General features: G+C 43.1%; 1 protein-coding gene across 2 annotated transcripts in view; it reads left to right on the top strand.

Annotated features, from left to right (window-relative positions):
• TCEA1 (transcription elongation factor A1) overlaps window positions 1-25,531 on the top strand; it is a 162,473-nt gene that overhangs the window by 28,403 nt on the left and 108,539 nt on the right. For both annotated transcript variants that reach the window (XM_030214438.1, XM_030214431.1), the window contains exon 2: window positions 1,223-1,285. In XM_030214438.1, the coding sequence (XP_030070298.1) occupies window positions 1,223-1,285 (63 nt within the window). The remainder of the gene's footprint in view (window positions 1-1,222; window positions 1,286-25,531) is intronic.

The raw sequence follows: 25,531 nt of genomic DNA, 5'->3' as shown, positions 1-25,531 counted from the left end.
AACCCGGGACCCTACTTTTGCCGTTGTTGTGATTTGGGGCCCTGCTTTTACTGCCTTTTTTTCTGCATTGTTTGAGGGGTTACCATTGTTTTCTGTATTATTCAACTTTTCATTTATCCAGCAACGGGTCGGTCCCGTTTAGGTCGGATAATCAAGACTTTTTTTATTATATAATTTTTGTTGTTTTCCAGAACAGCCAAATCACAATCACTTGTGCACTACAGGAGAAAGTGCAGGAAACAACCTGAAAATCGAGACTTTACTGTAATATTTGTGAGAGATGGAATTAAGCTGATTGAGCATTTATGAACAAGTAATGAATACATTATAAAAGATTTTCAGGAAGTTTTTGGTGTACAATGATGACAAGATCTAATAGACCCAACATATGCACCCTTGCACCTTGACAACCTAGGTGCTCTCTATGAATAGCATGGCCATGGTGGTACTAATTCTATAAGGAGCTACCCAGTGTATGTGACAGGATGACATGTAAATGGCCACGGATGCACATACGTTATCTCATGTAGAATACCGACTAGTGAAAAGGTATGTGCCATGCTTTGATGATGTGTAATTAAACTCTGGAATGCGTTGCTAAAGAATGTTGTAAAGGCGGTTAGCTTATCAGGGTTTAAAAAAGGTCTGGACGTCTTCCTAAAGGAAAAGTCCATTGACCATTATTAAATTGACTTGGGGAACATCCACTGCTATTTCTGAGATAAGCAGCATAAAATACATGAACGTTTTTGGAATCTTGCCAGGTATTTGTGACATGGATTGGCCACTGATGGAAACAGGATGCTGGGCTTGATGGACCTTTAGTCTGTCCCAGTGTGGCAATACTTGTGTACTTACATACCTTGCCAGTAGCCATGCTAATGGGTGGAGTTTGGGTGGAGTCATAGGTATGCATATAAATTGGACTTCTACTATTGACACATGTACATGCTAACATCTATGCATGGTCTTTTATACCAGCTATAGATCTGGCATAGATGCTTGTGCTTTAACGTATGTGTGTTTTGGCTATTTGTGCTAGTATTCTATAAAGAAAAGTAGGTGCCTACTTTATAGAATAGACAAAATAGGTGCAATAACAAGCTTCTATAGTGGGCTTCCTGTTTTAGAATTATCTTCTAAATGACTTGAGAATGAATGTTTGTGCTTTTTCTATTTAAATTGTATCTATGGATATTAACATCTAATCTGTGCTTTTCAGGCTGGGGCTTTGGATCTTTTGAAAGAACTTAAAAACATCCCCATGACTCTTGAATTACTTCAGGTATGTTTCTTTTCTTGTTCCTAATGTTATTCACTGGACTCTTAAATTGTGACTTCGCTTTGGACCTTATACGGAAAAGGCCGGTTATAAATGTATAGCATAACATAACATAACATATGTAAACATTAATGTATCTATGACAAAACTTTAGATCCTAAAGAAAGCGTTTAGTTTCCTGGGAACATACTTTCTAAGTTTGGTCCCTGACCCTTATGCACCCATTAGTGCTCAATGTTCCCATATGGCTTATTATGGGAACATTGGGCGCTAATGGGTTAACTAAATATTGTTTGTGCAGGGTTCTCTTCAGAGTTTTTATGAGAGATTTGAGGTCTTCATTTTGTAAAGGTTGGCATTATGTTGATAACAGGGTTTTGTGGTGTATATATTTATCTGGTATACATTTAGCTCCATAAATACAGTCCTACTAGTCAACTGGTGGCAGGCAGCGCTGTTAGGGGGGCTTTTACTAAGGCATGCTAGCGTTTTTAGCGCGCTAATATTTAGGGCGCACTAAACGTTAGCAACATCCATATATTCCTATGAACATTGCTAACGTTTAATGTGCGCTAAAAACGTTAGCGTGCCTTAATAAAAGAGGCCCCTAATGTCCACCACGGTGTTGAATCCAGATTTTCAGTGCCGAGCCATATCTGGATACAGGCATTGAATATGAATTCTTTTCTGTTAAGCCGGTTAGCACATGCCCAATTAACTCGATATTCAGAGCGAACCGGCCATTCGTTAGCGAATAAAGATAGTAATGCTATATATGGAGTCTTATTTATGTGCTAACACTGGCCAGTTAGCAAATGAATATTGGGAGGTAACTGGACTCCACTCCTGGGATGCCTTCTTTTACACCCCGAACAGGTTAGCACACTTCGGTGCTAACTTGTCATTTTCAGCAAAGATAACCGGTTAAGTGGCACTGAAAATGACTGGATAGCCACAGATAAGCAAGTTAACTGGTCAGCGGCCATTCCCGGACAGTTAATTCACTTTGAATATTGGCCAGAATATTCTTATTTCTCATCTATTTTGTTTTTAATGGAGTAAAGGAGTAGCCTGATGGAGCAGGTTCAAATCTCATAGCAGCTCGTAGAGGTCTTGGGCAAGTTGCTTAACCCTCCATGCCTCGGGAGAAGTCAAATGGCAAGCCACTCCTGAATCATAACAAAAAATTTACAAGGAGAGGGTCCCCTGTCGTCACAAGTCAATTTGACTTGAGAGCACATTTGGATTTGGATCTGGAAGTTTACAAGACATTTTTAACACCTCTCGTTGTACAAAAAGTGACATACCAATGCGACACAAATATAGATGTGAAATGTCAGTACAATTTATGATAAAGATCTTTGAAATCATGAGTGGAGTGAAACATGTAGATGTACTTTTTAGAACTGTACCGAATAGCATATTTTACTATTCAGCCAATTTGATAATGGGCATTGAGCTTTAACATAACAAATAATAAAAGAAACAACATTAAATCAGAGATAAGTGTATGTTTCACTAGGATTTAAACTGTATTCCTTGTCATCTATACCAGACCAGTCCAGACTAATGGGTTGTGTCCATCTACCAGCGGAAGGAGACGGAACATAGTTCCAAGTAAACTGCCCCTTAAGGGTATCGTGCAGCCTGGAATGTTGAGTATTTTCTCTGTCTCCTAGCGGATGGTGGACTGATCATGCAGCTCCTCTGGATTGCTGGCTGGTAGCTCCTGTCCCAGATTCTTCTGGTGACAGTGGAGCCAGGGGTGTGCTGGTAGCCGTGTTTGGGCTAGTTTTAGATGATACTCAGTGGTTCTGAGTTCCTCATCTGCCAGCTAGGGTGATATCCAGTGACCCTGGTTCCCTACCTCCCCTGGCTGTCTTTCTAGCAGGGTGATGGTTGATTGTGGCATGGAGTAACTTGTCTCCCCTGTGGGGATCTTCTCTTCTGTGGTGGTAGGTATATCTGAATTGGTATATCTGAATTTCTGCCTCTGAGGTAAGCCTTTATTTATTCCTGCCACTAGTGAAGAAAGTTGTTAAAAAACAACAACTCAGTTTTTCCTTTTTTCTCTTGCCTGTTACTTGATTTATTTTCCCGCCTTTGGCAATGTATTCTAGGGGGCCGCTTGCGAAGTTTCTTTGAATTTTTCTGGCTGGCGTCTGATTCTGATCTTGGATCCTTCTGAGCTGGTACCAGTTGCTTTGATTTTTTTGTGGGGCGTGGCTCATGTCTGGATCACAAAACTCAGTTTTTCTCCTCTTCACGGTCCTAGACGGAGGCTGGTTCAGAGGGTGGCCCTGTTGCTAGAACTTGTACCTTTGTGGTTTGGAGGTCTTAGTCTGCCATTTCCAATGTGGGGGAAGTCTCTCGCTGGCTCCGTTTGGCTGCAGGCTCGGTCTTTTTAGTCTAGGGCTATTTTTTCATTCCTGTCAGCCTTACGCGGCTGTTGGTCAGTTCTTTTTCAGACTGTCCGGTCTCTGCTGTGTCAGGCATCTTGCTTGAGATGCCCCTGCTATTTGATTCTTGTTTTGGGAGCAGTTTTTCCTCCCTTCCTTAGGGAGGTTCTGGTTCTCTTGTCCCCATGGATCCCTCCTGTCTGCTCTGGTTTGTCTGCAGGGTACTTTCCTTCTGGCAGGAGTCCGAGTTGACCTTGGTGTGCAACTGCTAGCTCAAATCCCTCTTCTGAGTACCCTCGAGAGCGCTATTCTTACCGGTCTTTTGCTTGGAGTCAGTTCAGTGTCTCTTTATGGGAATGTGCCTTTTTAGGACTAGTTTGCCACAGCTCTTCCTTGCTTCCCTTGCTTTCGGGCAGGAGTTTTAACCTGGCACAGGCAGATTTTGCCTTTTCTAGTTTCAGGCGCCTCTCTCCTGGCACATTTGGCACTCCTTCCTTTTTCTGTAAGGGGCGCAGTTCTTTCCTTCTGAGCAGATCTATTGCTGTGCATCTGGATTATCGCCGCTTAGCCCTGCACTTTTCTCTACTTTTCTGCAGGGAAGTAGCGCTGTTCTAGGTCTGGAGTTTGACTCTCCCTTAGCTGGTTTTTCCTCAGTTTGGTGTTAGTGGCCAGCTTCCTCTTTGTTCCTGGCCTGGCGAGAGTTTTTTCTTCCTTACTGCCTTAGGGCTGCATTTTGCTCCCTATGGTCTGAGGATTCCAGATCTGTGATGCTTACCTCCCTCTTGGCGGGAGTTCTTTCTCTACATTGACTGCTGCTCCATATCGGTTGTCTAGGAGGGCAGTCATTGTGGCTCAGAGATCACTTGGGGGCCAAGAGTGTCACTTGGGGCACAGGGCTTTCTCTTCTTGTAGTTTTAGTCCCTCTGGGCCAGGGGAGTGCATCGCTAGGTCTGCATTTCCACAAGTTATGCTCCTTTCCTGTTGGCCTCCTGGCAGCACCTTCTTCTCTGGCTGTTCCCCGGGGCTCTATCTGTGGTGGTTCCTGGGCCTTTCTTCCGTTCTTCTATGAAGTGTAGCATACTGTTTGGGGTTGCATACTCCTAGTACTTGTTAGGGTCGCTTCATCCGACCATCTTGGACTCAAGGCAGACCAGCAGGTTTGGGAGTTAGTCTTTGTCCTGCCAGGGTTCAAAAAAGTGGATCCTGGTCTAGGAGAGACAGTTCTTCTCCTTGTTGCTCAGATACGACTGTTGCCTTCCTTCCAAGGGGGGGTCCTTTGGCATGAGTATCTTTTGCTGCTTCTTTGGCTACTCTCGGGACTGAGGTACGTAATTTTTCTTTTGCTCAGGACGTTTGTTTTACGTCCTATGTCTTCAGTTCCTTTTCTAGTGTCTAACTCTGTTCCATTTTGGTAGCCTGGTGGTTCGAATATTCAAATCCTTTTCTTCTGATCAGTTTTTTTGCTGTGTGTATAGCTTTGTTGATTTTTCAACCTTCTGCATTCTTCTTTTCTCCCTCCCTCTTTGGGAAACTGCTTTGCTACATCCCATTAGTCTGGACTGATCTGATATAGATGACAAGGAAGGAAAAATTATATCTGATAATTTTCATTCCTTTAATCATACCAGACCAGTCCAGATGCCCTCCCTGGCTAAAGTCTGTCAGGGTTTTGTTTCCTTTAGGTATACCTGGCTGTTCCACAACGCTTCAATACGGTGGGATGTCCTACAGAACTGCCTACTTCATCTTCTCTATTTAATCTCCTGCCACTTGTTCTTGTGCCAGCTCTGTATGACTCCTGTTACTTGGGATCACGGAGTTCTTTCCCCGGATTCAGGGGCAAGCTCAGTATGGACCATTCCCTCCTGCTTACAGGAACAGTGAGGTTCTGCTTATTGGCTCCAAGAGTTTGCCTGTTTGGTATTAACTGTGTTTTCTTCTAGACTTCAGAGCACCATTGCTTGGCTATTCGAAATACTGAACATTCCAGGCTGCACGATACCCTTAAGGGGTGGTTTACTTGGAACTATTTTCTCTGTCTCCTTCCGCTGGTAAATGGACACAACCCATTAGTCTGGACTGGTCTGGTATAATTAAAGGAAAGAAAATTATCAGGTAAGAACATAATTTTTTCCTTCATGTATACAAAAACATCAGTGGCTATGGATTGTTTCTTGATTTTTTTTTTTTTTTTAAGTAATCTTGAACAGTTTTTGTAGAATTCTGATCTCTGAAGGCAACACTTAAACAATTGACAAATGAAATATCCATGTAAATCGGATTTAGCAAGCTATTTAAAATTTGGCTAGTTTCCTTTAAAAAAAAAAAAACCCTTAAACGTTCTAAATTCTCATGGATCAAACAAATTTTTATTTTAGAAAAAGTGGTCCCAGCATTACTGAAGAGCCTTTAACTTGGTACACAGGTTGGAGAAATGGCCAAAAAGGCTTTAGCATATATACCCAAGTTTGGGTAAGTGTGTTCATGTTGTTTCCACCACAGAATTATATCTTCAGTTCTTGGTAAGCAGGGAATTTGATTTCAGTTTCAATCTCAGAAATGGTTGAACTTGTGCCATCACTGTTCACTTGAGAATTAGAGGAATCTCATACAGCCCAGAAGTCAAACTCGCCAGAAGAAAATTTAGGGTTTTTTCCTGGGAGGGTTCAGTAACTTTATCTTCAGTCAAATCCTGGTTGTCCTGCTTATCTGGCACATGTGATGATTTGTTAGAATGTTCAGCGACAAATTCATGAAGATGAGAACAATTTCAATTTTTCCTCTGTTTTAGGTCATCAGTTACTGTCTCTAAAAAAAACTTTGGGTCAATGCAAGTAGCAACAATAAGAAAGTCATCTTCAAAAAGACGTGAAAAGTGATCATTCACAGATTTTACTTTATCAGACAGCATTTTCTTTATTCCATCATCAGACAAGTTATTCAGGTATAGGAGTAAAGACCTTACAGCAGGCAAAACTATAGAAAGTGTAGATGACAACTTGCTTACTTCACGAGTAAGCAACGACTTCTATACAATTTAGTCTCTCAACATCATCTGCTTCAGAACTGTAAAGTAGTACAGCTCTTTTTTATTCAAGCAAACTTTCCAACATATAAAATCCTGAGTTCCATTTAGTTACCATATCAGCTAGCAGCTGATGCTGAGGCAGACCCAATGCAAGCTGAATGGCATGTAGATGAGATGTGACACTGGAAAAATGTTTGAAGTGTTCAACTAGTTGTTTGGGTGTATGAATTAATGACATACAAAACAAGACAGTGGAGATGACCAAAGAAACCAGAGTGCAGACAAAGAGATCTTCAAAAAAGAAGTTATTTTATTGGCATTGGCTCACATGAATATGGTAAAAGAACAGATCACTTGGTGGACTTGACACAGGCTGTGTTTCAGCTACATAGCCTGCATCAGGAGTCCTAACAACAATTCCAATATGTGTATGTGAGATGAACAAAATGTATAAAGTGCCTCAGGGCGCTGTTAAAACCTATAGAAAACTCACACTGTATCTGCTCTTACTATTATGAAAACAATGCTTGGTGATCACAGACACTATGTTGAGCAGTTATGGTGACAGCACTTCTCAGCATTGAAATGACATGACAGAAGGCTGTGAGAATAAGGAATCATGAATACATAACTAGAGTGTACGAGCAAAGCAACTGAGTCCACGAACTCCAGCATCTTTCAGAGTTTTAGTTACGTTGGCCCTGTTGTCTCAATATTCCACTTCTGTGAGCACTTCCAACAGATCTTCTCCTAGATAACCTCCAGTGTGACTACCATGAAAATACTCAAAATGCAAGACAACAAACTATTGCTGAAAATCATTGCTAATCCAGTGAGCAGTAAGACTTACAAACAATTCAGTTGTGTTTTCCGATGTCCAACAATCAATCGTGAGAGATTTTGTTTGCCTTATCAGTACCTTCTTGAATGTTACCTTTGATCCATTCATACAACAACATGATGACATTTTCTGAATATTACTTCCTTGATGACAATTTATATTTTGGTTCTAATGCTGCTACTAACTTCTGGAAGCCAATATCCTCAACAATAGTGAAAGCCATAAGTCCAGCCATAGATTTCCAGCATATCATTTCACCTATAGCTTTGTGAATCTTTTGGGTCTCTGGGCTATCATCCACTATTTTTTGTTTAAAATAAAATCTCTTATGTTTTATTGGTTTTTATTTTTCCTGATTGGGCTTTGGAGGGGTGTATCACACTTTGCCAACATAGATTTAAATTCCTTATGATGTTTGTGATTTTAAGTGGTTGTTTAAAGTGGAGGTTGTGAAATTTTTAGACTGACCGGCACCAAGCAAAATCGTTGCTCTGCACATGCATTAGATCACTGTGCTCAGATCTTCATCCATATTTCCATACCAGACTGCTTTTATCGATTGCATTTAATTTAAATACTTCTAAACAAAAACGTTCATAGTCAGTGGATCCATACAACTGCTCATCAATGCTCTGAGCCAATGAAGGAGAGAGGCAGGACCGCCCATTCTAACCTCATTGGCATGGTAGTTGTACATCACGATGCTGTGTGCCAATAAGGTTGGAGGAGGGTGGTTCTGCCTTTCTTCTCTCCTTCATTGGCTTAGAGCGTTGTGATGCGCAGCTATATTGGTCATGTGGCTGGGAGTTAAGCGTGTAGTGTTTCATATCTTGCAGTGTTGTTGGCAATTACAGTGGAGGTGAAGAGATTATTTGCTCATGGTAAAGCGGCAATACTTGCAGTTACAGCACATTTTGATACAGTCGACCATGATATTTTGCTGTATAAATTGAGTTCTCTAGGTATTATGGGTAAATTGTTAAATTGTATGCAAGAATTTTTGACACATACATGCTTTTGACAGATTGGAAACCATCTTGTGGAGTACCTTGGGGTTCTCCAAACACTCTCTCATTTAATACTTATTTGACTTCTGTTTGTTATTGTTTTTCTTTTCCATTGGTTCTTAAGTTTTTCTTGTATGCAGATGATATGTTTGTATTAATGCTCATAGAGGAGGATCTATCGTCTATGCTACCTTGTGTTTTGTTATGTATTAAAAGAATTGAAGAGCAAAGCGCTATGCATGGATTTAAATTAAACAAAGACAAAACAAAACTTCTTTGATTTAGCCATAGAGAGAACTCTGTTCCTATGGAATTAACTTTAGCAGATGGTTTAATTCTGAAGGTGGAACAAGTCTCCAAGATACTGGGAGTTTTAACACCTCTTTATCATTGAAGCCTCGGGTTAATGCTGTGGTCAAGGCTGGTTCTTTTTGTTTTTTTTATTACATCAGCTTAAGGATATTGGTGCACTGTTGACAGGGAAACCTTTTTTCTATTTAGTTTCAATCAAATTTTTTAAAATCTTCTTTAGATTACTATATACCGTTTGTTGTCAGCCCAGTTGATCTCAATATTGCAGGTTTTGCAAAATACTGCAGCAAAGTTGGTACTTGGAAAGAAGAGGTTTGACAATGCCTTTCCATGTCTAGTTAAGTTACATTGGCTCCCTATGGATGCTCAAATTTCTTTTAAGTTAGCATGCTGGGTTTATGAGATGTTTGATAGTTTGTGTCCAGATTGTCTGATCAAACTATATTTTCTTTCCCTCATTCTTCTACTTCTAGAGCTGAAGATTATCGTTTTCTTTATTTTCTGTCAGTTATGGGAGTAAAATATAAAAGTTCTTTACAGTTGTCTATTTCTTATCAAGCTGTTCATCTATGGTGCTCTTTACCTATTGCACTTAGGCTAGTGCCTACATACTCTTTTTGGAAAAATTTGAAAACCTATTTATTTCAGAAATCTTATTTGTAACGTTTAGGTAATCCTGTATTTATATTTGTTTTCTGCTTTGAACCTAATTGTTGGGAGTTGACAAAATAGAAGTACCGTATTGTATGGTATCATATCTCATAAACTGTTGAAGAGTAAGGCACTTTCATGCAGTTTTAAACATCTTAGCAATTGCCACCAGATCTTCGGTCAACAAAGGATCCCGAAGTACAAAGGGAAGTCTGGACAGAATTGAAGCCAAGCCAAGTATTATTCGTATTCGCATTTAAATCACTATTCGGCCAAATACGAATAATGTATTCGGTGCACTATTCAGGGCCGAATCGGATCGAATACAAATATCCGGTACAGCTCAAGTACTTTTGGAAAGGTAAACAAACGAATCTCAAGGACTAAGGGGGCATGTAATGAAGTAACTAAGTAGTATAATTAAAACTAATTAGAGAAAATGTTTCTTCACTCAATGTGTAATTAAACTCTGGAAATCATTGCCAGAGAATGTGGAAAAAGTAGTTAGCATAGCAAGGTTTAAAAAAGGTTTGGACAAGTTCCTAAAAAAAAAAAAGTCTGTAAACCAGTGGTTCCCAAACCTGGGCCTGGAGGCACCCCAGCCAGCGAGGTTTTCAGGATATCCACAATAAATATTCATGAGAGAGAGTTGCATTCACTGCCTCCACACATGGGATTTGCACCTTCTCCTCATCTCATTTGTAGAAGTTTACATTTTAGATGCACAAATATTCTGTTTTGAGCATGTTTCATGGACAAGTGGTTTTATAAGCCAAAATAATAAAAATAAATATTTGGTTTTATGCAGATCTCTCATTTGTTTAAATATAACTAAATGGGCTATAAGCACCTTACGCAGTCCTTTGGTTTTCTTATATTTTTTTGTTGTGATGACTTCTACTGGGCCAAAACTGAAAACTCATCTCTTCTAGCTGGTTAAGTGTATTTTTGTGTCCCTAGTCATGCATCCAAAGTTTATATAATCATTTCAAGAAAGCCAGTTAATCGTTTATTTATTTATTTTTTATTTTATTGCATTTGTATCCCACATTTTCCCACCTTTTTGCGGGCTCAGTGTGGCTTACAACTTATTAGTGGAACATAACCATAGAGGCATGGTATGATTGCATTTTCAATATGGTAATACTAGAGCCCAGCTAAGGAGCAGGTTATTTTGAGTTAGTCTTCACTGCACCAAACTTGCTTTCCTTGTGCTGACACCATTCAACTGGCACATTAAGACTGACGTTGGACAGAACTACTGCATGAAGGAAACCTTTGCTCATTATTTAATACCTCTCTGTGAAATAGTACTTTCCTTGTCATCAAGCAGATGAAGCCATTACGTATGGGTTGTGTCCATCAACCAGCAGGGGGAGATAGAGAGCACTCAAATTTCACAGTGCCACATGGTCAGCTAGCTCCACTGCCTCTTAAGTATTCTCTATCTCCCCAAGCAGGGTGGTTGCAGCTTGATCAAGCTCCTTAAAAAATCTGCCTGGGGGTGGCTCCTGGCTTGCCAGTTGTTAGCCGGGGTGTTAGAGGCTATAGCAGCTTCACTTTAAAGGCACATAGGTTAGCCCTTTCCCTGCCTTACCCATCCCCTCAGTGGATGTGAGCACATTAGCTTCACTTTTCCCTGCTCTTTCCCACTCTATACTTGGTGGATGCAGGCACATTGGTTCGCCTTTCCCAGCCTTTTCCACTGTTCTGTACCTCCGTAATTGATTTGATTGCCTCTTTTGCTGTTTTCTCTACTTTCCTCACAGCGTTAAAAAAAAAAAAAAAGCAAGAGGTTTTCTTCAGTTTCTACAGTGTGACCGGAGCTTGTATACTTGGTCCAGTGAGGTAAGAGTGTTTTCTGACTCCTCCGGGGAGGGCCCACGATCGGGACGATTTTGGCGCGAAGCCACCATTTTGAATTTTCCGCCGTTTCTTGGCGATGGCTGCAGAGAGTGTTAAGCGCTGTTCCAAGTGTGGCAAGTGCAGATCAGCAGCGGGGCTCTGTAAAATGTGCTGTTCAGGCGTAAGAGCCGGCCCGAGCATGGCGAGCGATGATTCTTCCCGTTCGGTGGAGCTGGCAGCGGGCGTGTCAGGTTCTCAGGTTCAGAGCCCACGGGGCCGGGCTCTGGAGCAAACGTGAGCCCTTGGGCTGCTGACGAGGAGTGACAGCAGCAGGCAAAACCCACCAACGAGCCGGAACACACGGACTGGAACACTGGACTGGAATTCCCCGGACTGGAGGACACAGGACTGGAACCGCCCGGACTGGAACACTGGACTGGAATCCCCCGGACTGGAGCACACCGGACTGGTGCTATCTCTCACTGTTACTAATAACCTACCCTTCAATTATGGGCTGCTCATGTCTTTGTCAGTGGGCAAACTTACAAAATCAGCAAGGGATCAAATACTTATTTCCACCACTGTATGTATCGCAATTTTTTCTTTCTGCTAGAATTGTGTAGATGTCATGTTGTGATAAAGTATAGTCCAGCATCAAGTAAGCGGAGTTCCAACGAGTTGGATATTCTTTTTTGAGAGATTTTTCTAATTGTCTTTACAGTCCTGTATGCTTAAAATAGCTTACAAGGATTTTGTAGTTATTGATTAGCTGATTAACTCTTTGTGTGTACCTCCTAACAACATCCTTGCGACAACCAGATTCAAGCAAAGAGCGAAGCAAGAAATTCTGCAACAAGAATCTCAAAATGCAGTTATCTTTTTCAGTGCATTTTCCGTCATGATGGTTACTTTACTCAACTCAAGTCCAAAATTCTTAACAACATCACTAACAACCCTGGCAAGTTTATATGCAGTTTTTTCTCTTTTCCACTGATCCAGTATTTAAAATACACGAACAAAGATTAAATTCGGAATCAAAATAATGTGCAGTCACGATGATGTAGGTAGGGAACCTTGCAAAAATCATCTACCCATCCATCTGTAGTAAATACAGCATAGCCAATGGAATTTAGCTTTCTTATAACATTATCCTTTACTTTGGGAACTTGTAAGGACACATTTTTAGAAATCGTCGTGCGATCTGGTATCTCATTATTCATATTAAATTGACCGTTCTTTGCAGTGATGTCTACCAGTGTCTGGTAAAACGATAAGAACCCTTCTGATTTACGATGTTGAAAGGACGAAGGTCTTTGTTATAAATTTAATTGCCCCAGGTACAAAATAAGTACCTGTATATAATATGTAAACCGTTTTGAATGTAGTTGCAAAAACCACAGAAAGGCGGTATATTGTCCCATTCTCTTTCCCTTTCCCTAATCATGTTGAGTTTAATTTGATCCTTAGCTTCTGATGGCAACGTTACTTTTGGAGGTGTGGCCTAGTGGTTAGAGCCTCACCAGTCTTTGATATCCAGAGGTGGCCGGTTCAAATCCCACTGCTGCTTCTTGTGACCTTCGTCAAGTCACTTAACCTTCCATTGCCTGAGATACAAAATTAGATTGTGAGCCATCCAGGGATAGGGAAATACCCAGTATCTGAATGTAACTCACCTTGAGCTACTACTGAAAAAGGTGTGAGCAAAATCCAAATTAAAAAGGGACACAAAAAAGGTTGTTATTTTAAGGTGATGAAATGAAGCTTTATCAACATTTCACTTAACATTTGTGGTAATGAAGTCCAGATGTACCATCTTTCTTGTATGTAATAATCTGATGGCAGGTTTTACACATAACAGAATCTATACTTTTGTTGTCCACCAGTACCAGAGAAAATGATTTCCATATGTCTGCAAAACCTATTACAAAACTTTGAGGTAGTTTTAATCAGAAAGACTTAATGGTGACTATTAAGGGCACATTAATTTTAAGTCTATGAAAGATCATGCAACCATGATACAAATAGTGATAACTTCATTTTCTGATCTAAGAAAGTTACATATACCACTGGAAAGCACGGATTAATGAGAATATGCATTAGGCCTATAATATTTTGACATACCAAGCACATTTTACTGCATGAATGGGACTTGATATATACCACCTTTCTGTAGTTTTTGCAACTACATTCAAGGCAGTTTACATAGTATGTACAGATTCTTTTTTGTTGTTGTTGTTCTACCTGGGGCAATGGAGGGTTAAGTGACTTGCCCAGAAGGAGCTGCAGTGGGAATCGAACCTAGTTCCCCAGATTCAAAGTCCGCTGCACTAACCACTAGGCTACTCCATTTGCTTTCATTATTGACCAGGCTTTGCAGTTCATTTAGTAATTTCTGTGTTAGCCATACTGAATTACTCACGACAAATTAATATAGGCCTTTAAAGAAAATTCAAGAACTATCAACACAGCTTCTTACTTTCAAAACCGGAAGGAAACGGAGGCAAACTAGGCACATGCTTGGGGCCCAAAAGTTCAGGAGGGCCCCTATCCGATGTACCCAGGAGTCAGGAGCCTAGGATTTCCAACTCTTGATTTTTTTCAGCTTCTACAGATTTTTAAAGTTAGTATCTGAAAGCGGCAAGGATGGCTAAAGGGTCTGGATATATATATCTCTCTATATAAAACACACCTCCAACATTCTAATGAAGCCTCACTTTCCCAACGTTCTAAAGTGAGGCGGCAGAGACCACTTTTTGAACATCAGTGTTTGCCCCGCCCACGTACTGCTGATTGGCTGTGCCTCAGGTGATGCACACAAAGTACGGTTCCACCCGCCCACGCGCTGCTGATTGGCTGTGCCTCAGGTGATGCACACAAAGTACGGTTCCACCTCCCAAACACTCACATGGACTTAGAAACCACCAAGCCTTTGAATGGGACCGGTGCTGCAGAGGAGCAGGAGTGGGACAGCGAAGAAAATGCAGCGGCGTTCAGGAAAAAAAAAACAAACACACACGAGTCCCGCCTCTTCCTGAGGAGGGGGTAGCTACCAGCACGGGGACCAACTGCGAGGAACGCGCGGATGAAGAACGCCACTAAACAACCACTACATCGCAGACCTTACTCTGCAAGCTGTTCATGCGGTGAGTCTCCAAGCCGGCGTTCAGTGCCTACAACAGAGACTTCCAAACACATGCGCCCTCAGCCCCGCCCCCCCTACAGAACGCCACCCACATTCCACACTAAAACCAAACCAACCCCCCCCCACCCCCCAAAAAAAAACACCCAAACGGAAACCTCCGGCGCCCAACCCCCCCCCTAAAAAAAAACGGATAATAGCCCACTTGAGTGCCCAGCTGAAATCAGTGCCTACAAGGAGACCTCTAGACACATGCGCCCTCAGCCCCGTCCCCCCTACAGAACACCACCCACATTCCACACTCGAAAAAAAACCCATATCTACTCCTACTGCCTGCCTGCAATGGATCCCTCTGGTTTCAACAAAAATACAAGTGCCTACAAATACCACATCAGAGTGCCCTGCTGAATTAAGATTACTGTATCACACTCACACGCAGAGAATCACCTCCTACCAGCCACAAAAAACCCCCACATCTAATATGGACAATCAGCATCACTCACTAACACACATACATACAACCAAACTGCCCACCACCCAAAATGCCACACACTGCCATGGACAGACAACATCTTGCTTTCACACTCATACACACACACTCCCTCCCCCAACCCCCTTAATACAAAAACTGAAACAGTAAAAACCTACATCTCTCTCTTACAAACACCCACAGAATCCCATAATCCCCCCCCCCCCAAAAAAAAATCACAAACACTCATACAGAACAACCCTACCCCACAAACACCCCCCCACAAAATGGCACAGACACCCACAACCCCCCCTCAAAACCACACACTCATACAGAACAACGCTACCCTACCTCACAAACACCCCTCCCCTCCAAAAAAAATAGCATACACCCATAGACACCCACAACCCCCCCTCAAAACCACAAACACTCATACAGACTTTACAACTTTAAAAAAAAACTCTTTTCCTTTTTAAAAAAAAAATATATCCCTTAATATCAAACAGAAAAAGAAAACAAAAAAAAAAAAAAACACCACATGCTAGCGCCCGTTTCATTTGTTTTGGAAACGGGCCTTTTTTACTAGTATATATATATATATATATATATATTTTTTTTTTTTTTTAGAGTTTAGCCCTCTGTAGCTCTCCAATGCTCCTCCCCTTCCATTGCAGAGTCTGTGGTAGGATCCAGCCAATGGGAAAGCTGAGCTGCATGTGCTATTGAGAGGGGAGGTGTAAGGAAGAGAGGTTTGGGGACAGGCACGGAAACCAGTGAATGTCTTAGAGGTGAGGGTGGTCATTGAGAAATGGTAGGAATGTAAGAGGGGTTGGGGGGAAAATGTGAGGGGTCTGCTGCAGGCTGGGAAACTGGCAGATGGTGGGAAGAGCTGGTTACAGATGAGGGGGGGCACTGTCTAAAAATTGACAGAATACACGCATTTGCATTTGTGTGTGTGAAGAGCAAGAGAGTGCATATATGTGAAGAGTGAGAGTCTATAATGTCACTGGTGGAGGAGGTAGTATTGTATAATAGAGCTTCCCTTTGAAAATCTGAGCTGCAGTGGAGAAGTCTTAGATTGTAAGCTCTTTGAGCAGGGACTGTCTTTCTTCTATGTTTGTGCAGCGCTGCGTACGCCTTGTAGCACTATAGAAATGCTAAATAGTAGTAGTAGTAAGTCCACTAGTACAAATGTATCTGTGCATATGCTAAATGAAGGGAAATGTTCAGACTAGGGGATACAGATTGTTTTTTTTTTTTTTTTTGGGGGGGGGGTTAGATTCTGCGCTTTCATTTGAGAAACATATCTTTGTTATCAAAAAAGTTTTTCTCTAAGAAGATTGAGGAAAATAAGACATTGTTTTGATCATTTACAATTCAGATTCGTTGTTCAGGCTATAATTTAAAGTCAACTAGATTATTGTAATGTGTTGTTTGGGGGTTGTACACAAGCTCTTTTGAGAAGGCTGCAGATGCTGCAAAATACGGCAATTAGGATGGTTTACTCAGCGGGGAAGTTTGAAGGGCCACCCCTTTATTTTGGTTGCCGATTCAAGCAAGAATTTGTTTTAAGATTGGTACAATTATTTTTAACATATTACATGGCCTGGCCCCACAAAATATATGATTTCACTGTTGAATTTTCTGAGTTATGGTAGTAATATGTGGCTGAGAGATGTGTTGGTTTTACATCTACCCTCTGTTAAATTTATTAGGTTAAAAAAAAAATTCAGTCTGCTTTCACCTTCGTTTGAGTTAAATTATGGCATTGGTTCCTAAACTTGGTCCTGGAGGCACCCCAGCTAGTCAAGTTTTCAAGATATCCACAGAGAATATTCATGAGAAAGAATTGCATGCAGTGGGAGACAGTGCATGCAAATCTATCTCATAAATATTCAGTGTGGATATCCTGAAAATCTGATTGGCTGAGGTGCCTCCAGGACCAAGTTTGGGAACCACTGAGTTATGGAATGATTTGCCTTCAACTGTTAGACATGTTAATAGTCTTTCTATTTTGGAAACTGCTAAAAAAGTGGCTGTTTGAGAAATTCTTGTATTAATTACTTCACTGTGTGTGATGTCTTTCCTTTTTTATATGTGTTAAGATTGTTTGATAGGAATATTTATGTATTTCTCAGGAGTGCCTGGCTTCTTTCTTATGTAATCCGCACAGAGCTGAAAAAATAGTTGCGGAATACAAGTATTAGATTAGATTTATCCAGCTATCAAGTTAGGGATAAATTCCTTTGAAACTGGCCTAATACTGCCTCCACTCTTGTCTATATCCTTTTGCAAGTATCAAAGAAAGCTAGATACTTTCTTTTGTTCCTTCCATTAATGAAGTTTTTTTTCACATATAAAACATTGTACATTTATTTCTCCGAGGACAAGTAGGTTGCATTATTCTCACAGTTGGGTCAGCGATCCGCGCTGGCCCGGGAACCGGCGTTCCAAATAGCAAAAAGGTTTGCGGGAAACTTCTAGCGCACTGTGCGTCCAAGTGCCTTCCCACCCGCCGCGCGGCCACGCTCCTCAGTTACTTTTTTTTCTGTGTGAGGAGTGGTAGCTAATTTTCCTGGCTGCACTGCATCGCCCAGGAGAGCCTCAGTGCCTTTTTTCATGGCTTTTTCGCCTTATTTCGCTTTATTTTGTTGTTGTTTAAAAAAAAAAAAAAAAAAAAAAAGAAGAACCTCTCCCTTATAGTTCTTAGTTTCTTGGACCCATGTACAAGTTTTCTTTTATTTTAGTTGCGGCTGCCATTAGGCCTTTTGGGGCTTTTTTTTTAAACCTTTTTTTGGTGCACTTTTTCCAGCATCATCAAGTTTTTTTTCATTTGGCTAGGGCAATCTTCCGTTCCATGTCGTCGAAGACTCCCAGTGGCTTCAAGCGTTGTTCTCGGAGCAACCGGACTATCTCAGGTACTGATACCCATTCGTTGTGTATTCAGTGCCTTGTGCCTGACCATAGCCCAGCTCTTTGTGCGCTTTGTCTTCGTATGAAGAAAAGAACTCAACTGGCTTGAGAAGCCCAGGGAGAAACTTTTTGGGGCTTGGTCTGGTCCTTCAATATTGGCATCGACATCGGTATCGAGGTCAGTGGCGATATCGAGGGACGCGTCGACGTCGGGAGTGGAGGTAGGCATGGCTGCTGAGAGGCCACGACACTCTGGGAGCAGTGAGGCATCGAGTGGGTCTCCAGGGGACCCCGGGACCATCCATCGTTGGACCTGACTCTGAGACGACGTGGGAATTCTTTTTTATTTATTTATTTATTTATCATTTAAATTTTTTACATGCAGGACATGCAATATGTAATACACTGTACAACTTGGTCAAAAACAAAGGTAATTACAACATTACTTACAGTAAGGAAAAGAGCAAGCTATACAATTAATTAGACCACAATTCTGCCTTGAGGGGGAAGTAATTTAGATAATAGGAGATCTTAAACAGAAAAAAAAAAGGAAAATGCATATATGGCCTGGCCTTCTACCCCCCTTAGTTTAATACTTGAATGATATCGATTACTCTACAGGTTTATTAACTAGTTTTTTCATCTCCAAGAATGCTTTAAGATGTTCCGGTTCAAAAAAGGTATATTTTACGCCTAAATATTTAATCAGACACTTGCATGGGTAAGCCAATAAGTATGTTGCCCCCAGAGCTCGGGTCTCTTCTCTATGCAGTAAAAATTTCTTTCTCCTGTCTTGAGTTGTTTTACAGACATCCGGATATATCCACACTCTCTGACCACAAAACATTTTCAAGGCATTTTTAAAGTATAACTTCAGTACAGCATTCAAGTCCTGTTCAAAGACAAACGATATTAAAAGAGTTCTACGTTGCTCAATGTCAGATATAGATGTCTCCAAAATTAATGAGATATCCAACTGTGCCTGAAGATCCAAAGGTTTATCCAAATTATTTTTCTTACCACTATCTCCCGGCTCAGCTGGTAGAGGACTTGGTAAATAGTATACTCTATTTAAGGGAGGAATAGCTGAGTCCGGGTACAGTAGAATTTCTTTTAAATACTTCTTAAAGAGCTCAGTAGGACTCAATTCCTGAGTCCAAGGAAAATTTAATATTCTAAGATTGAGTCTTCTATTGAAATTTTCAAATTGCTCAATTTTTCTATGTACCACCATTTTGTCCGTTACTAGGGATTCAGTCACTGCTTTTAATGATTTTACTTCCTGCTGGAATACCTCAGTTTGTAACGTCGCTTCTTGTTTAGTTTTTTCTAAAGAGTTGGTCAAAGAGTCAATTTTACTTACTAGTTGAGAAGTATCTCGGGCAGATTTTGTAAGTGTCTGGTTTAAAGCCTGCAGCATTCTCCATGTAGGCTTATCTCCGCCGGAGGATTCCCCTCCAAAGTTGTTGCCTCGATGTACAGGGGAGGGTTAGCGCCAACCGAGGTTTGGTCTGAAACGACTTCCATAGCAGACTCTTCCTCCTCTCCCTGCCCCGTAATCGCTGGATGCGGAGGTCGATTATCTGGCGGCGAAAGTGATATTTCTAAATTCGAGGGGGCCGGAGCTCCTCCAACGGCCCCCAAATCGGCGTCGCTCGCCTTCACAGCAGGGAGGGGCGTTGTGAACCGGTCCAGTGTTTGCTGAAGTGGGGAGGAAGTTCGAGCCGTTGGCGTCTGGCTCTTTACTATCCCCTTCCTTTTAGTATGAGGCATTTTCAATGAGAAGATAGGTAAGAAGAAAAAACAAGGCTCTCAGCAAATTCACCGTGGCTAGTCCTCAAACGCTTAGGCCGCCATCTTGTCCCGCACTAGCTTACGACGACGTGGGAATTCGACGTCATCCTCGTCGGCACTGAGGAGCATCAGTGAGGTGCATTGAGCAAAAGCTAAGAAGCACCGACACCATTCTCCCTCGACACATGGTGCCGGGACTTCCAGGGTGCCGAGGGAATCGGCACCCGAGAAGCGTTGACGCCGGGAGGACCGCTCCCCCTCCATACAAGAAGTGCCGTCGCGTCGGTCTCTCAGCAGCCAGGTTCCTGCTCCCAAGCCCCAGGCGACTCTGTCACTGACAGCTCCACCGGCCCCACAGCCTTCTCCGATGTCAGCTCTCGATGAGCACATTCGGGCCTTGCTTCCAGAGCTTCTGTAAGGACTGCATCGGCATCGGGGTTGCTTATGCCTACCTTTCCGTCTACTGCAGCTGTGTCTGGCCCTCCACCCTCGGTGAGGTCCCTGAGCTCGGTGCTGTTTGTAGCTCAGGTATCGGCTGCCACCCAGGTCGACTCCCCATCGACGTAGATAGAGGAAGCTTCGCAGCAGTCTGTGTGGGGTTCAGCCCCTCAACATCACCATCGAGACCATGGGTCTTTGGTGTCGAGGCTGGTCCGGTCTCAGAAGTCACTGAGGGAAGTGCTGTCTGACACCAAGGAGGAACGCTCGTGGGAGTCAGAGGAAGATCCCAAGTACTTCTCCTCATATTAGTCTTTTGGGATTCTCTCTGATCCTTCACCTCCTGAGAGCCTCTCCTTCTCATTTTTGTACGGAAAATGGCTCGGGGCATTCCATTCCCTGTAGACATGGAGGATGAGCACAGGCCTGAGATGCTCGAGGTCCTGGAATACACCTCTCCACCTAAGGAAGCAGTGAAAGCTCCTTTGCATAAGGTACTCAGGGAAGTCCTTATGTGAAACTGGGTGTCCCCTCTGTCTAGCCCGTGATCCCAAAGAAGACAGATTCTCAGTATTGGATCCACGATGAACCTGGGTTGATGAGGTCTCAGTTACCCCACAACTCCAAGTTGGTGGACTCTGCCCTCAAAAGAGCCAAGAGTTCTAGAGACCATGCAGAGAAGCTAGAATCTTGGACTCTTTTGGGAGGAAAATGTGTCAGGCCGCTATGCTCGCTTCCCGTACACAATCATACCAGCTCTTCATGAGCATCCACTTGCGGAACTCGATGTGGCAGCTGTCAAGTTTGGTCGATGCCCTCCCTCCGGAGCAGGCCGAGCCTTTTTGCCAGCTGGTCAGGCAGCAGAAGATGTGTCATAAATATCTGGCCAGGGGTGCATACGACACTTTTGATGTAGCATCCAGGATCTCTGCTCAAGATATAGCAATGCGCAGACTCTCATGGCTGCGTGTTTCTGACCTGGATCATTCGGTCCAGCAGAGGATAGTGGATGTTCCTTGCCGGAGTGATAATCTTTTCGGAGAGAAGATAGAAGATCTGGTTGACCAGATCAAGAAGCACACAGATGCTATGGCTTCCCTCTCCTGCCGGGCGCCTTCTGCTACCACCTCCACAACTAGGAGGTGTTTTTTTTGTGGGTCACGGAGTACTCCCTATGCCTTTTCCAGGCGTAGATACACTCCTGCGTCTCACCAGCCTACTCAGGCTCAGTCCCAGTTCGCTTGTTCCCATCATCAGTGTGTGCCCAAGGCCCCTACTGAGGGCTTTTAACTGGCTCCAGGGAAGCATAGCCAAAATAAGTGTCTCTGCCAGACGACTTGCTGGTTAGGGGGAGGTTAATGATTTTTCACCAAAGGTGACATCTCATAACCTCCCACCAGTGGGTTCTTCAATTAATCCGGTTAGGTTACACACTCAATCTGGAGTCCAAACCTCCAAATAGCCCACCGGGAGCTCATTCGTTCAGCCCCCAGCACAGGCAGGTACTTGCAGAGGATCTTTCTGCCCTTCTGAAGGCCCATGCGGTCGAACCCGTTCCACCAGGGGAAGAAGGACTGGGATTCTATTCCAGGTACTTCCTCATGTAGAAGAAAACATGGGATGCGTCCCATCCTAGACCTAAGGGCCCTGAACAAATTCCTAGTCCGAGAAAAGTTCAGGATGGTGGTTTCCCTGGTCACCCTTCTTCCCATGATTCAGGAAAATGATTGGCTATGCTCTCTGTCCTGAAAGGACACTTACACTTATATCCCGATACTTCCAGCTCATAGGAAGTATCTTCGATTTTGGCTGGCAACTTAGCACTTTCAGTACCGCGTACTGCCCTTTGGCCTAGCATCAACGCCAATTGCCTAGCAGTGGTTGCAGCGTCGCTACGCAGGCTGGGAGTGCATGTGTTCCCTTATCTCGACGATTGGATGGTGAAGAGCACCTCGGAGGACGGTGCTCGGGAGTCCATGCGGAAGACTATTCAAGTGCTGGAAATATTAGGGTTCGTAATAAATTACCCCGAGTCCCATCTCATTCCAGTTCAGAAATTGGAATTCATTGGAGCATTGTTCAACATGACAACAGTTCAAGCCTATCTCCCCGAGACTCGGACAGACAACCTTCTGTCCCTGGTGTCCATAGTTCGAGCATCTCAGCAAGTCACAACTCGGCAGATGTTGAGACTCTTGGGGCACATGGCCTCCACAGTTCATGTTAAGCCCATGGCACGTCTGCACATAAGATCTGCTCAGTGGACCCTAGCTTCTCAGTGGTGTCAAGCCACAGGGAACCTGGAAGATGTCATCCGTGTGTCCACCGACTTTGTCCATTCCCTCCAATAGTGAACGATTCGATCCAGTTTGATCATGGGATACCCATTTCAAATTCCTCAGCCACAGAAAGTGCTAATGATGGATGCCTCTCTCTTGGGGTGGGGGGCTCATGTAGATGGGCTTCACACTTAGAGAGCCGGGTCCCCGCCAGGAAACAGGTTTTCAGATCAACCTCGATCATATACGAACCTTCTACATTGTCACTCTGTATCTGTTATACCGGAATTGGCCATCGCCATCATGGTTATTATGTAAGCCACATTGAGCCTGCAAATAGGTGGGAAAATGTGGGATACAAATGCAATAAATAAATAAATAAACCTCCTGGAGCTTCGAGCGATTTGGAACGCTCTAAAGGCTTTCAGAGATTGGCTGTCCAACCATATTATCCTAATTCAAACAGGCAATCAGGTTGCAATGTACTACACCAACAAGCAGGGAGGCACCGGTTCCTCGTCCCCTGTGTCAGGAAGCCATCCAGATATAACTTTGTGGTCCTTCACAGCATGTTTCTCCAAGCCACTTATCTGGCAGGCTGACAGACTGAGCAGGGTATTGCAACCTCACGAGTGATTGCTGAATATGGGCATAGCCCGCAAGATATTCCGAGAGTGGGGCACCCCCTTGGTGGATGTTTTCGCCACTCAAATCAAATCACATGGTTCCTCAGTTTTGTTTCAGGCTTCAGGCCCACGACAGACTAGCGTCAGATGCCTTTCTCCTACATTGGGGAACTGGCCTTCTGAATTCGTATCCTCCCATACCTCTGGTGAGGAAGACTTTGCTGAAACTCAAGCAAGACCATGGAACCATGATTCTGATTGCACTGTCCTGGCCGCGTCAAATATGGTTCTCTCTTCTTGAATTTTCCTCCGAAGAACTGTGGAGATTGGAGTGTTTTCCGACCCTCATCATCCAGAAGAGGGGTTGCTTCTACATCCCAACCTCTGGCTCTCACGGCCTGGATGTTGAGAGCCTAGAATTCGCTTCCTTGGGTCTTTCGGAGGGTGTCTCCAGGAAAGATTCCACTAAGAGGTGTTATTCTTTTAAATGGAGGAGGTTTGCCATCTGGTGTGACAGCAAGGCTGTAGATCCTCTTTCTTGTCCTACACAGACCCTGCTTGCATACCTTCTACACTTATCAGAGTCTGGTCTCATGATCAACTCTGTAAGGGTTCACCTTAGTTCAATTAGTGCTTATCATTAATGTGTAGAAAGTAAGCCTATCTCTGGACAGCCTTTAGTTGTTCGCTTCATGAGAGGTTTGCTTTTATCAAAACCCCAAATCAAACCTCCACCAGTGTCATTGGATCTCATCGTCGTTCTGACCCAGCTGATGAAAGCTCCTTTCGAGCCACTGAATTCCTGCCATCTGAAGTACTTGACCTGGAAGATAATTTTCTTGGTGGCTGTTACTTCAGTTCGTAGGGTCAATGAGCTTCAGGCCCTAGTAATGGATGCACCTTATACTAAATTTCATCACAACAGAGTAGTCCTCCACACGCACCCTAAGTTCCTGCCAAAGGTGGTGTTGGAGTTCCATCTAAACCAGTCAATTGTTTTGCCAACATTCTTTCCCAGTCCTCATGCCCACCCTGGCAAATGCAGCTTGCACACCTTGGACTGCAAGAGAGCATTGGCCTTTTACATGGAACGGACGAAGCCCTTCAGACAGTCCGCCCAGTTGTTTGTTTTTTTTGATCCCAATAGGAGGGGAGTCATCATCGGAAAGCGCACAATCTCCAATTGGCTAGCAGATACATTTCCTTCGCTTATGCCCAAGCTGGGCTGACTCTGCAGGGCCATGTCATGACTCGTAATGTCAGAGCCATTCAGTCCACACATTCACATCACACTACTGCCTTGAGCAGGATATCTGACGCGACAGTCAGTTTGGGCAGTCGGTGCTGCAGAATCTGTTTGGGGTTTAGAATCCAACTCCACCCCCCTAGGCCCTTTTTGTTCTCAGGCTACACTCTCAGCTAGTTGCATATAGTTTCAGGTTAATCTCTGTTATGTCCTCACCGTTGCGAGGTCCAATTGACCAAAGTTGGTTGTTTTGGGTGAATCTGGATGCTAGGGATACCCCAACTGTGAGAATATATCAGCCTGCTTGTCCTTGGAGAAAGCGAAGATACTCACCCGTAGCAGGTATTCTCCGAGGACAGCAGGCTGATTATTCTCACAATCCTGCCCACCTCCCCTTGGAGTTGTCTTCTCTTTCTGTTTTTTTACTTGTGACTAAACTGAGGAGCGAGGCCGTATGGCGGGCAGAAAGGCACTTGACGCAAGCGCAGTCAGACATGCTATGTGCTAGAAGGCTCCAGCAAACCTTTTTCTATTTGTAATGCTGGTTCCCGGGCAGGCACGGATCGCCAACCCAACTGTGAGAATAATCAGCCTGCTGTCCTCGGAGAATACCTGCTACAGGTAAGTATCTTCGCTATCTTGGACATATTCCCCCAGATTCTATATAGAGTAACTTGAGTTGCATGCGCAAATCAGTTCGTATTCGGATTAGCATGTGCAACTCAATCAGTGTCGATAATTGCCACTTAATCAATTATTGACGCTAATTGGCCTTAATTAGAATTTACACGCACAGCTGTCTAAGCATATTCGCTAAGTGATGGGTATAAATTCTAAGGTGTATATTTGAAAAAGGATCATGGCCATGGGTGTGAAATGGACAGGTCATGGACGTTTCTGAAAACTATTTGTTGTGTTACAGAATGCATCTGGTCTGGCCTAACATAGGCGTAGGCATTTACACCAAGTTTTACTTAGTAGAAATACCTGTGACTAAATTTAATTGTGTGGACGGGCGCTAGGCATAGTTTATAGAATACATCTAGGTGTATTTTTTAAGTTGCCATATATAGAATCCATTTCTGCTCCCTGGTGATTGTGATGTACCTCAGGGCTCTCCTCTACTTCCCATCCTGTTCAATGTAATGGTGTCTCCCTTAGGTAATAGACTGGAATCTGCAGGTTTTAACACCTTTATTTATGTAAATGACTAGCCGTTGAGCCCGTAAAAACGGGCTGGTATTGAGGTTTTCCTCCCCCCG

This window comes from Microcaecilia unicolor, chromosome 1, assembly GCF_901765095.1.
Source record: "Microcaecilia unicolor chromosome 1, aMicUni1.1, whole genome shotgun sequence".
NCBI classification, from domain to species: domain Eukaryota; kingdom Metazoa; phylum Chordata; class Amphibia; order Gymnophiona; family Siphonopidae; genus Microcaecilia; species Microcaecilia unicolor.
Note: the sequence above shows the minus strand (reverse complement) of the source record. Positions and strands in the feature narration are given on the sequence as shown.